The sequence below is a fragment of the Myotis nattereri genome (genome assembly GCF_964212035.1).
Source record: "Myotis nattereri genome assembly, chromosome: 3".
NCBI classification, from domain to species: Eukaryota; Metazoa; Chordata; class Mammalia; order Chiroptera; family Vespertilionidae; genus Myotis; species Myotis nattereri.
The window spans coordinates 208024099-208036268 of record NC_138077.1 but is presented as its reverse complement, the minus strand read 5'-3'; the positions used below and the strand labels follow the sequence as shown (position 1 = coordinate 208036268).

At 49.4% G+C, this 12170-nt stretch overlaps 1 protein-coding gene across 1 annotated transcript in view; it reads left to right on the top strand.

Moving 5' to 3' along the window:
- Nucleotides 1-365: 365 nt before the first annotated feature.
- The window catches only part of FHAD1 (forkhead associated phosphopeptide binding domain 1), a 93576-nt gene continuing 81771 nt past the window's right edge, over nt 366-12170 (top strand). Inside the window, exons 1-2 of the mRNA XM_081087264.1 lie at nt 366-499; nt 4708-4814. Of these exons, the coding sequence (XP_080943390.1) occupies nt 4722-4814 (93 nt within the window). The 5' untranslated portion in view covers nt 366-499; nt 4708-4721. The remainder of the gene's footprint in view (nt 500-4707; nt 4815-12170) is intronic.

The window sequence follows — 12170 nt, the reverse complement described above, 5'->3', positions numbered from 1 at the left end:
CTGCTTCTCCTGGCTCAGCTCCGTCACCCTCTCACCCCTGCCACCCCCCACCCCCACCCCCAATGCAGCCAGCCCCCACCCCCAATGCAGCCAGCTTAGGAAGAATTCTTGAGTCCGCTCCTTTCTCGCTGTAAAACCCTGGACCACTTCTGAGAACTCTGAGCCCCCGTCTCCCCATCTGTGAAATGGGGCCGAGCCTCCCCCAAAGTGGCAGATTTGGGGGGGTGGGGGGTGCCGGGAGGCGTGGCTGGCAGCCTGCACTCCGCGCGGGCATTCCCAGCGCACCGCGCAGGCCACGCCCCTCGCCCTTCCGCTGGCCCCGCGGCGTTGCCATGGGGACGCGCGTACACAGGCCGGGTGGGTGCGCGGGGTGCCGGCCTCTGGCTGGAGAATCCGCGGGAGCGTGGCCGGGAGGCCTCGCCCCGGAGCGGGCCTGGCGCCTCGCGAGCCCGCCAGGCTCTCGGCGGAGGACGGAGTGTGGGCATCTTCCTCCGGCCAGGTGAGTGCTGCCGGGGCGGGGGGGGGGGGGGGGGGGGGGGGGGGGAGGAGGAGGAGGAGGAGGAGGAGGCGGCAGCGGCGGCGGGTGGAGACCTGGCGGGCCTGCCCTGTGAGGTCAGGGCTGGGGTGGCTGGGAGCGACCGGGCCCCACCCCAGTCCCTCTCTGATCCAGACTCCTGTCCCCAGGAGCACTCCAGAGGAGGTGCCCCAACGCCAGCCCTCCCTGCCTGAGTGCGGTCTCCCAGCCTGCCCTCCTAGGGAGCCCCCATGGGAGCTTTAAGGACCCTCTTTGGCACCAGCTCTCGGATGTCCTGTGGGGTACAGCTGGGATTAGGAGGGACGACCCCAGGTTTTCTGGATTTCCTAACAACAACACCCAGTGGTCCGAGAACCCCCTTACCTGACCTCTCCTTGGAGGAACTTCCACACCGCCCAGGCCTCTGGAGACCTTGTAGCCCTCAGAAGAAATCTCGCCTCTGTGGCCCATTCTGGCCCAACGAAGTGGTCAGGGGGTGCCCGTGCTTGAAGCTCTTTCCTCTTCACTGTGGCTGGTGCTCCGTGGCACTAAGAACGAATTTACAGAGTTTAAGACATTCGATTACTTTCTATGGTGTTTTTCAGGCAGGGAAATGGCTGCGCAGGGCAGGACTAAGGTGAAGCGTTGTCCAACCCCAAAGCTAAAGAGATAGAATTTAGGTTTTCCCAAAAGTCCTGTAGAATAGATACTGAACGGCAAATGAGGGTAGTTACTGTTAAAGATTCCTAGCTGGCTGGTCCTCTGATGGCTTTGAGGTGTCATTTTATATTTTCATTCATTCAGCCAGTGTTTACTGAGCACCTACTCTGTATCAGGCATTGCTGCAGGCGCTGGATATGGGGTAACGGAACAAAACTGTCAGGAACTTGGAAGGGGCTGAGTTTTCCCCCTGCTTGCAAGCTAATGAGGTAGCCTGCCCAGCTGACAGATGCTGGCAGAAGACAGGAGACACCGGGGCCGGGGACAGAGGATTTGACTACTCACAGCAGAACGGGCAACAGGCAACCAGGATTCACATTCACATTGGTTCCCTTGCCCCAAGTCCCTTGGCGTGGTGCAGAACATCAGTGGGTGCTGTGCACGCACTGGGTCTATACCCCAGCTGAGCTCCAAGCTTAGAAAGCCCCAGTCTTTGAAAGGGGCTGCTGGCACACTTGCCTGGTCATTGCCCCCAAGGGAGGCATCGTCTTTCTTATGAGCCTTGCCTATATTCTCCCAGGCTGTTTGCCCTGCAAACTTCCTTGGCAAGACCGTGCAGGACAAAATCTGTCAGTGCCTTTGCTCTGAAGATAGTACAGACACACAAAACTCATGCAAAATTGTCTCAACAACAACAAAAACATGGTTCTGACTCTCCTGGAACATATATATTAGTGACAGGGAAACAGACAGCAAACCCAACCAAATGAAGGAGTGAGAAAATGTCAGCCCAGCCAGAGTGGCTCAGGCTGAGTGTCGACCTAGGAACCAGGGGTTCAGGACACATGCCCGGGTTGCAGGCTGGATCCCCAGTAGGAGGTATGCAGGGGCAGCCAATCAATGATTCTCTCTCATCGTTGATGTTTCTATCTCTCTCTCCCTTCCTCTCTGAAATCAATAAAAATATCTTAAAAAAAGAAAATGCCAGAGAATCTGTACAAGGAAGGAAACAGAGCAGGGAGAGGTGCTGGCTGGAAAGTGGCATTAACTGGAGGTGCCTTTACCCAGGTGGTCAGATGGTCCCCACGAAGGGGCAACATCTGAGCAGAGAGAACGCACCAGCCTTGGGAATACCTGGGTGAGAGCTAAACACAAATATGAGCATCACCTGAGTTTCGGGGTTTAGTTTAGTGGCTTCCCCACAGGAGAGACATTCTGCACAGTGTACACTGGAGATATATTTCTAAATGCTTCACACATATTATTGAAGGAGTTGCTTGGTAGCATGGTCCTCCCCAACTGAGGGTGAATAACTGAAATGAGTCGATGGCAAGAGAGCACGCTTCTTTTGGAAAAATGTCTTTTCTCCTATATTAATGACAACACACTTAAAAATTTATTACTTGTGATATGAAAGCACCGATATTTGTGAGGCATCCATAGGCCTCAGAGTTTACAAATATACAATAAACTCTCTGGCTTATTTTTATTTCTCTTAACCCTGAATAGGGTCTTTTTTGCCTCTCAAAGGAGAGAATCCTGGTTTCAAGGACGTTCTGATATTGCATGCCCCAAGGGTCAGCAGGCAGTGTAACTGGCTGTCCCCTCTCCGCCCTGCCCAGCAACCATGGAGGTGCAAATTGAGCTGCGGAGGGCCATGTAGTAGTGACAGGAAAGCGCCCAGAGTTCTCCCCCTGACACTTACTGCTGCGTGACCTTAACCTCTCAGTCTCCCCCTCTGTAAAGTGGGGCAATAGTGAGACCAGTTCTCAGGGCTGTTCTGACGATAAAAAGAGGCAATGTCGCCCGGACCGGTTTGGCTCAGCGGCTAGAGCGTCGGCCTGCGGACTGAAGGGTCCCAGGTTCGATTCCAGTCAAGGGCATGTACCTTGGTTGTGGGCACATCCCCAGTAGGGGGTGTGCAGGAGGCAGCTGATCGATGTTTCTCTCTCATCGATGTTTCTAACTCTCTATCCCTCTCCCTTCCTCTCTGTAAAATAAAATCAATAAAGTATATATATTTTTTTAAAAAAGAGGCAATGTCTATAGAAGGATGGCACAATAAATGATGATGGAGATGTTGAGGGAAGGCAGAGCCAGGCCTGATAGGTATACAGTCACAACTAGATGACTTTGGTTTTATCCACAGTCCAGCAACTTCACATTTCAGTGACTTTCCATTGAAAAGAGAGGGACTGTCGTTCTTTGACGTGGCATTGAGGTGGAGGCTGTCACACTGTAATCGGACACGTCTCAGATCAGAATGCAAGCAGCATGGGAAGTATCACCAACGTTTTGGGAATGACTGAAGTTGCTGAAATGTTGACATTTTGAAAAACACGTACAGAACTTATTTGAAATGCATCAAAATGTAAAATGAATGAGTGAATGGATAGCTGGATAGCTATGTGATCAAATAAATACAGCAAAATGTCAATTGTGGAATCCAGTTGGTGGGTATACAGGAGTTCGCCATCCACTTCTTTCAACTTTTCTGTACATGTGATATTTTCATAATAAAATACTGGGAAGAAATATGTGCAGAGTCCTGATCATATGGCCAAGCCTAAATCATCATTTTTTTTCTAAGTATATGAAAAAATTGAGTGACTTTTTACAAAAGGTATTATTTACCGTAAAGCTCATCTCCTCAAAGACTGACTCGACACTTTAAGCAGCTCTATAGACGCTTAGAGTTCCTTGGATCAGAGTTCAAGAAGTCCAAGATTGATAACAATAATAACAGTCATAGTACAGATGTATATTTCTAAATGCTTCACGCAGATTATTGCATTTAATCCTCACAAAACCCTTTGGGACACAGAGTATTATTAGCCCCATTTTACAGATGAGAAAACGGAGGCAGAGAGAAAGAATAAGTAACTCACCTAAGGTCACAGAGCTAGGAAGGGAAGGGTTGGGAATATTGAACATGAATACTTGGTATGTCAGACAAGTAATTTCATTCTACTAGGTAAGTTTAATGGGAGAACAGTCACCCGTGGAATTCAGATTTGTTGTTGAGTTATTGTAGCTATAGTTTTGCTCTGAGTTAAGTAAAAATGTCTTCTACTTGATTATCAGAACCAAACTCACCTATTTTAGAGATCACAGCTAAAGAGACAGTCTTTCAAATAAGTAAAACCAGCCCGCTGGTGTGGCTCAGTGCTTAAGCATTGCCCTATGAACCAGGGGGTCACAGTTCCATTCCCTGTCAGAGCACATGTCCAGGTTGTACGCTCCATCCCCAGTAGGGGGCGTGCAGGGGGCAGCCAGGCAATGATTCTCATCATTGATGTTTCTCTCTCTCTCTCTCTCTCTCTCTCTCTCCCTTCCTCTCTGAACCCAATAAAAATATATTTTAAAAAACACGCAGCATCATCATTGTGATCATGTCAGTCCGTCTGTCCCCTCCCACCTCTGCTGGTTTCCCCTTTGGACTCGACGGTGTGTCTCATTCATTCTCAATGTGACGTGGAGTGATTGGAGGACTGCATCTTCCTAACCGATTTTTTCCTGGAAACCTTGCACAGGAAAAGCAGAGAGTATGAAAGCCTACCTAAAGAGCGCAGAAGGCTTTTTTGTCCTGAACAAAAGTACGACGATTGGAAGGCACGAAGACTCAGACCTGGTTTTAGAGGTAAGAACTCATCCAGCCCATTCCCTCACCCCCTCCAAAGCCCTGACTGCTTTGTGGACTCACATCTCTTTTGAAACATCACCTCTGGCCTCACAGCCACATTTCCCCTCAAGGCGCTGCCAACAACCACTGGCCAAATGCGCTGGATTTCCGCAGGAGACGTGGTGAAAGCGAGTGCCAGCCAGGTGTCCTACGTCATCGGCTGAACTTGTCTGCGGGTGTCCCATCCATCGTCCCCTCCCCAGGAGCCTGGTGGGCGCTTGGCAAGGTGGGCGTGGAGCTGGTGCTCTGACCTTCCCCTGCTCGGGGTATGATAGCCAGGGCCACCCGGAGCGCCCAGCCCGGGCAGTGGCCTTCGCCCCTGCCAGAGGTTTGGAGACTGTGGTGGGCCCCTGGGAGCCCCCAGGTCTCCACGCAGTGGGTGTGGCCTCAGCATTTCCTCATTTCATTCCAGTCTCGAAGTAGCTGTGGTTTGGTCCAGAGCCTCCGCTCCTTGACACCCAAGGAAGATGCGAGGAAGGAAGGAATGCTAGAAGCAGTTGCTCTGAGCCTTTTTAACTACCCAAGAGGGTTAGAATACTGAAGCAGAAAGATAAACAGAGCAGAATCCCTTTGTAACTGTGAAAGGCAGGTTTCTCTGAGACCTGACTCAACAAATTTTCCTTTAACTTTTCTTTTGAAATAATTATAGACTCACAAAAAGTTCCAAAAATTGGAGATATATCTATCTATCTATCTATCTATCTATCTATCTATCTATCTCCCGGGTACCTTCACCTACTTTCTCCCAGTTGGTTACATATTACCTAGCGATAACCACGTCCAAACCAGGAAACTGACATGGTGCAAAGGGTGTGTTTGGCCCTATGCCATTTTGTCACATGTGTGGGTTCGTGTGCAGCCATAGTCTTTCACCATCACCACATCTCTCCACCACCATCCCTAAACCCTGACAAGCACCAACAGGTTCTCTGTTTCTATCCTTTTTATCGTTTTGAGAATGTTATATAAACGGACTCATCTGCCACGGGACCCTTTGAGGGTTTTGGTTTTCGTTTCTGTTTTTTTCCCACCAGGATGTCCTTGAGATCCATTTGATCAGCCTGTTCCTTTTCGTTGCTGAGTAGTATTCCGTGGTGTGGACGTTTCACTTCTGTTTAACCGTTCACCCGCAGGAGGGCATTTTGACTGTTTTCCACCCGGGGCTGTTATAAATAAGTCCGCTACACACAGCCACGTACAGCTTTTTGTACGAACATAAGTTTCATTTCTCTGGGATCAGTGCTCAGCGGTGCGATTGCCGGATCACGGGTTTGGTTTCTAAAGAAACTGCCAGACTGTTGTCCAGGGTGATTACCATCTTTCATTCCCCCCGGCAGTATACCGGACACGGTTTCCCTGCATCCTCACCAGCAGGTACTTTCTCCCCGTGTTTTATTCTAGCTGTGTTAGTGCGTAGCGATATCTGATCGTGGTTTTAATTGTCCTTCCCAAGGGCTAGTGATGCTGAATGTCTTTTCACGTAGTTAGTGCTCATGCGCCTTCTGCATATCCACTTTGGTAAAATGTCTCCTCGTGTCTTCTGCCCTCTTTCTAATCGGACCATTGGTGGTTGTTGTTTTTCCTGTTGAGTTTTGAGAGTTCTTTCTGTATTCTAGATATGAGTCTTTTGTCAGAGGTCTGGTTTGCAAATATTTTCTCCCACCGGGAGTCTGTCTTTTTATTCTCTCCACAGAATATTTCACAGAGCAAAAGTTTTAAGTGTTGATGAGGTTCAGTTTATCAATTTTATTCTTTTATAGAGCGTGGTTGCAGTCCCCATGCCCTCGATTCTGAGGATTTTCTCTTGTGTTTTCTTCTAACAGTTTTGTAGTTGTATGTCTTATATTTAAATATATGAACCTTTTTGAGATCATTTTAAAAATATAATGTGAGGTTTAAGTCAAGTTTTTATTTTTATTACATGAGGATATCCAGTAGCTCCAGAGCCATTTGTTGAAAAGACTGTCCTTTCTCCATTGAATTGCTTTTGTAGCTTTGCCAACAACCATTTGGCCATACTGTGTGGGGGGCTATTTCTGAGTTCCCTATTGCATTTCATTGATTTCTGTGTCTATCGCTCTACCAATATGACGTCGTCTAGATTATTGTAGCTATATTAAGCCTTAAATCATATAGTGACTCTATTCTTCTTTTACAACTTTTTAAAACTATTCTGGTTCTTTTGCCTTCCCATATAAATTTTAATAACAAGCCTGTACATGCAAAATATCTTGCTGGAATTTTTATAGGAATTGTGTTTAAACCTATATATCAGTGTAAGAATAAGTTATATCTTTACTATGTTGCCTTCCATCCACAAACATGGTATGTTTCTCCATTTGTTCAGGTGGTCTTTTATTTCTTTCATGAGTGTTCTGTAGTTTTCAGCATATAAGTCCCATACATTTTTGTTATATATTTACTATTGTTTCTCTCTTTCTCTGTCTTTCTCTCTCTCTGACTATAAATGGCATTATATTATTAATTTTGGTGTCCACATGTCATTGACAGTAAATACAATGGATTTTTATGCTTATATGGTACCTTGCAACCTTAACTGAACTTTCTAGAAGGCTTTTTATAGATTTCTTAGGATTTGATACCCAAATAGTCATGTCATCTGCAAATAAGAACAATGTTATTTCTCCTCTGAGAAAAGGAGAGCTGAATGCCTTTAATTTTCCTTTCTTGCTTTATTGCATGGGCTAGCACTTCCAGTACTCTGCTGAAAAATAGTGATGTGTATAGTAGAAATCTTCATGTTTGCTTGTTCCTGATCTTAGAGGGGAAGCATTCAGTCTTTCTCCATGACTGTGATGCTCACAGTAGTTTTTTTGTAAATTCTCTTAACAAGTAGAGAAAGTCCCCACCCCACCCCACCCCACCCCCCGCTTTATTCCTAGTTTTCTGAGAGTGTTTATTCTAAACTCAACAGATTTAAAAATAGCGGGCCTCCCCTTGAGATTCTCATCCATGTGGTAGTCTCCCAACAAGGACACAGGAAATCTGTTCAGGGCCCAAAGTAGGGGAAGGGGGGTGGGGGGTGGGGGGGGAGAAGAGAAGAAAAATAAAAAATAATTTCAGTTTCTCCTTTATTACAACATGACCTAGGCAGTTTTAGGCAGTCTTGTCTCCCATCTGGCTGTCACGGAGACAGAGAGCTCTGCTTTGAATCTGACTGTGATATTAGAAAACGATTGTGATTTTCGGGGATAGACAGACCTGGATTTGGATCTCATTAGGCCACTTTCTGGCCCTGTGACTTCGAGCGAATTAATCGAGTTAATCACTCTGAGCTCATTGTCCCTGTCCACCAACGAGGGACCATACCACAGGCTTGTTGTGGGGACTCAGAAAGACAGGCAGGTAAAGTGCCCGCCCCCTGGCGCTCCATAAACGACACCACGATTGTTATTGCTGTGGCAGAGAACGGAGACCCAGAAGAACCCTCGGAGGTGAGGTGCGAAGCCACTGATGTTGTTTGGAAAAGGGAACTAATGAGGACAGTTGTTACGTAGACAGAAATGGAGTTGCACTCATTGCATAAAAAATAATTGACTGCGTCCTGCCCCCTGGACTGAGTTTAAGGAGTCGGCCCGGCCAGCAGCGGGGATTTATGAAGAAATGAGCTGCGTTTGCAGCGGCCCCGGCTCGGCCTGGCTCCCCAGGGGACAGATGATGCATGAGTTGCCAAATGTTTTGTGAACGGACTTGATGGGTACTTCTGTCTTCTCTTAGACAAACCCTCTCTTCCCAGAGCCTAAATGGACTTGGGAGAGGAGATTTGATTTAAAAAGGGATGTGGGGACACAGGTCCATTTTGAAGAATTGAAACCTGCAAACGTATCAGCATTTTCTAGTTTTTATAAAACACGAGGGGTGAGCATCGCCCCCATCTGCTGACTGCATTGGGCCTTTCTGATGAGAAGAATCACCCTCGGTCGGCTAGAGGCCACCCTAAGGTACAATTCCATAGTCAACTTGCAGCTGTCAATAAAGACAAATTAAAATAAATGAAATTTATAGTTGCCCCGAGAAGCCGTGCCACGAACGAAAGTTCAGAAATATTTATTAACGAAAAGGTGTCCTTGAAGTTACTCAGAAGTTACATCTCCCAAATAAATAAATAAAGAAGATTGTTTGTTTTATTTACTTGGGTAAATCCCAAAGACTAGGCAGTCATGCTTCTAAAGATCGATCCTCATTCCTGAGGCCGACATCGTGTTTTGACTGTTGATATAACACAGAGTGGGGCGAAAGTAGGTTTACAATTATGAGCATGCAAAATAGTGTTTATGCTTGTATTATTATTTATCAGTTATTGTATTATTTTCCATACAAACAACTGGAAACCTACTTTTACCCCACCCTGTATTTTGAAATCACCATTTTTCTGATAAGGAAAGGTTGTTACATGCTTATTGGTTTTTAAAAACTTGAGGGAAAGCGAAGTGTAAGGAAGAAAGAAGTCCCTTGTCATCATGTGGCTCAGAGAAAATCAGTATTGATATTTGTAGGGGGTGTGCTCCAGGCTTTTTCTATATCCTGTAAGGGTTCGGTTCCCTGGCAGCAAGAGGAAGCCCGTGTGTGCCAGCCCACGTATGGCTGCTGTTGTCACTCATTCATTCCACAAACACTGACCTGGAGCCTCAGCACGGAGGCAGTCCCAGGGACACAGCACTGGCCGCATCAGGCACGGTCCCGCAGTCGGGAGGCTGCGAGGAGGCAGAGGTGTGAGTCACAGATCCCACCTAGAGGCCCGAGTAGCTCCCAGCCAACACTGGGGCTCCCACGGAAGGCAATGGGGAGGACAAGGAGGACTTCACCAGCAAGGGAAGAAGGGAATGGCACGTGCAAAGGCCCTGGGGCAAAAGAGCATGTTGTGAGCCCCAGGGACCGAGAGAAAACCGGTGTGTCCAGAGCAGGAGTGGGAAGGAGGAGGGCTGAGACGAGGAGGTCTCCTTCCTGCCACTGTAAGGACTTTGATCTCTACCGGGAGAGTAATGGCAAGAAGGCACCGAAGGATTGTAAGCAAAGGGGAGACATGCATTTGGAAATGGCGGTCCTGGCTGCCGCGTGCAGACTGGCCCCCAGGAGCTCTATCCAGAACCACCCCTCTCCCATTCCACACGGCTGCAAAGCCTCGGCCTCTCTCATCTCAGGGCCAAGCGTCGTAAACCATCACTCACATGATCGGATGTGGCGTGTGAGCTGTAATTTCTGGAGTGGGACGTGGCTGTTATTGAAACGCCGCGGAGAGAGAGGCTTCATTCTTCCAGGATGAAGGAACACTGAAGGCAAGGGTGGCTGAATTGTTCATATGCATCAAAGTGCTTGTTAAACAGGAGCCCTAGACATGCTGACCGGGGGGAGGGGAGAGGGGGATGAGACCTAGGAATCCTCACATTTATGTGCTCCCCACGTTTAGGTGGTGGCTGAGAACTCACCTGGCCCCGCACTGGGGAGGTTTCAAGATCCCCTTGCCGGCTGAGCTCTTGGACCACCCCAGTCAGCACAGTTCTGGGGCCAGGAGGGTGGGGGGGAGGGAAAGCCAGGGGCAGAACCGGCGGGGGGTGAAATGCCGCGCCGATGCCTCAGTCCTGGTGGGCAGTCCGCCAGCCAGCTCCACTGTCGTGGCCGGGACCGCCTCTCCAGCCTGTGTCAGCCCCTTCCCATCTGGGCCCTGGGGGTCATGGAGCGAGACTGACCTGACACACACACTAGAACCCCTACAGCCCGATGACCCTTGCCCCTTTGCCAGGCACCTGCCAGTTCTCGGCTGCCACCGGAGCCCATGTCATACTCCTGCTTATTACGAAAAAGGCCGCTGTGACCGGCCCGCTTACGTCATTTCATGGACGTGGGGGGATGTCTGCTGTGGCCAAGGGCGTGTACACCTGTAGCTCTGATGGGTGCCTCTGGTTACCTCCAGAGGTTCACAGATGTTTTAGGGTCCCGCCAGCGGTGACATCTGCTCTGTAACCGCCCCCCCAGCCTAGCATGTTGCCCACCTACCGGGTCTTCACTGGTCTGGGAGGTGAACTATGGCGCCTGTCACTCTCATTTGCGTCTCTCTTATTCTGAGGGAACCCCTGCATTTGAGACGTAAGGTCTGGATGTGGACTCTCACCCCTCGGACTCTGTGGGAGGCCCACAGAAAGCAGCAGGCCTGGGGGTGCAGCTCCAGCTCCCCTCCTTGTGCTCACGGGCTCGCCTCCTGCCAGGGCCCAGCCCACGCCCACCCCAGGCCCCCCGCCCAGCGTGGTTCCCCGGCGGATCCTCCCAGGTGACCTCACCAGTTCCCCGGGACTGATTCTCCCGTCCCAGAACCAGCGTCTGGAAACCGGCTGATGCCCATGGGCCTGCTTCCCCCCGGCAGGCGGGGGTTCCGAGAGGAAAAGTTCAGAGAAAGAGGCCAGAGTGTCATCATCTTTCCCATTTATTGCGGTGAAATACACATAACATGAAACCTACCTTCTGCACCGTCAGTGTGTGCACTTCAGAGGCGTTAAGTACATTCACGTTGTTTCGCAACGCCTCCCCGTTCTTCTCCAGAACTTGGTCATCTTGCAAAACAGAAGCTCCGTGAAACACTCCGCATCCCTCCTCCCCAGGCCCGGCGGCCGCCATCCTGCTTCCTGCCTCCACGCATGTGGCTGGTCCAGGCACTTCGCATAAGTGGAATCACCCGGTGTTTGTCCTTTCGTGGCCCTTACGTCGCGCAGGCCCTTACGTCCTGAAGGTCCATCCATGTCGTACCATCTGTCACAACTTCCTTCCCTCCTGAGGCTGAGTGCTGTGCCGTTGTGTGTACTGACCACAGGTTGCATACCCACGGGCTGATGGGCTCTGGGGTCGTCCCCACCTTTGGGCTGTTGTGAGTGCTGCTGCTCTGAACCGGGAATTGGCGGGCAGGGGAGGGGATGGATCTCTCTCCAAGCCCCCACTTTCAGTTCTTTGGGGGATACCCAGAAGTGAACTTGCTGGATCATATGATAATCTTATTTTTAATTTTTTTGAGGAACTTCCTCTTCTCCATAGCAGCTGCACCCATGCACATTTCCACCCCCGGGCGCAGGCCTGGACCACCAGCACTCATTCGCTGGTGCTGCTCGCGATGCGCCTGGGTGTGTGTCAGCAGCCATTCCAGGGCACGTTAGGGGCAGGTCCTCATCCTCTGAAAGCACAGAGACTGCAAACAGCTGCAGCATGCACTTACAGACTACTCGATGCGCCTTGCATGTTTCAACATATATCCTGTGTATGTTCCATATGTGTATTTACAGAATTTTACCCTCAAAAAGATCCCATGGG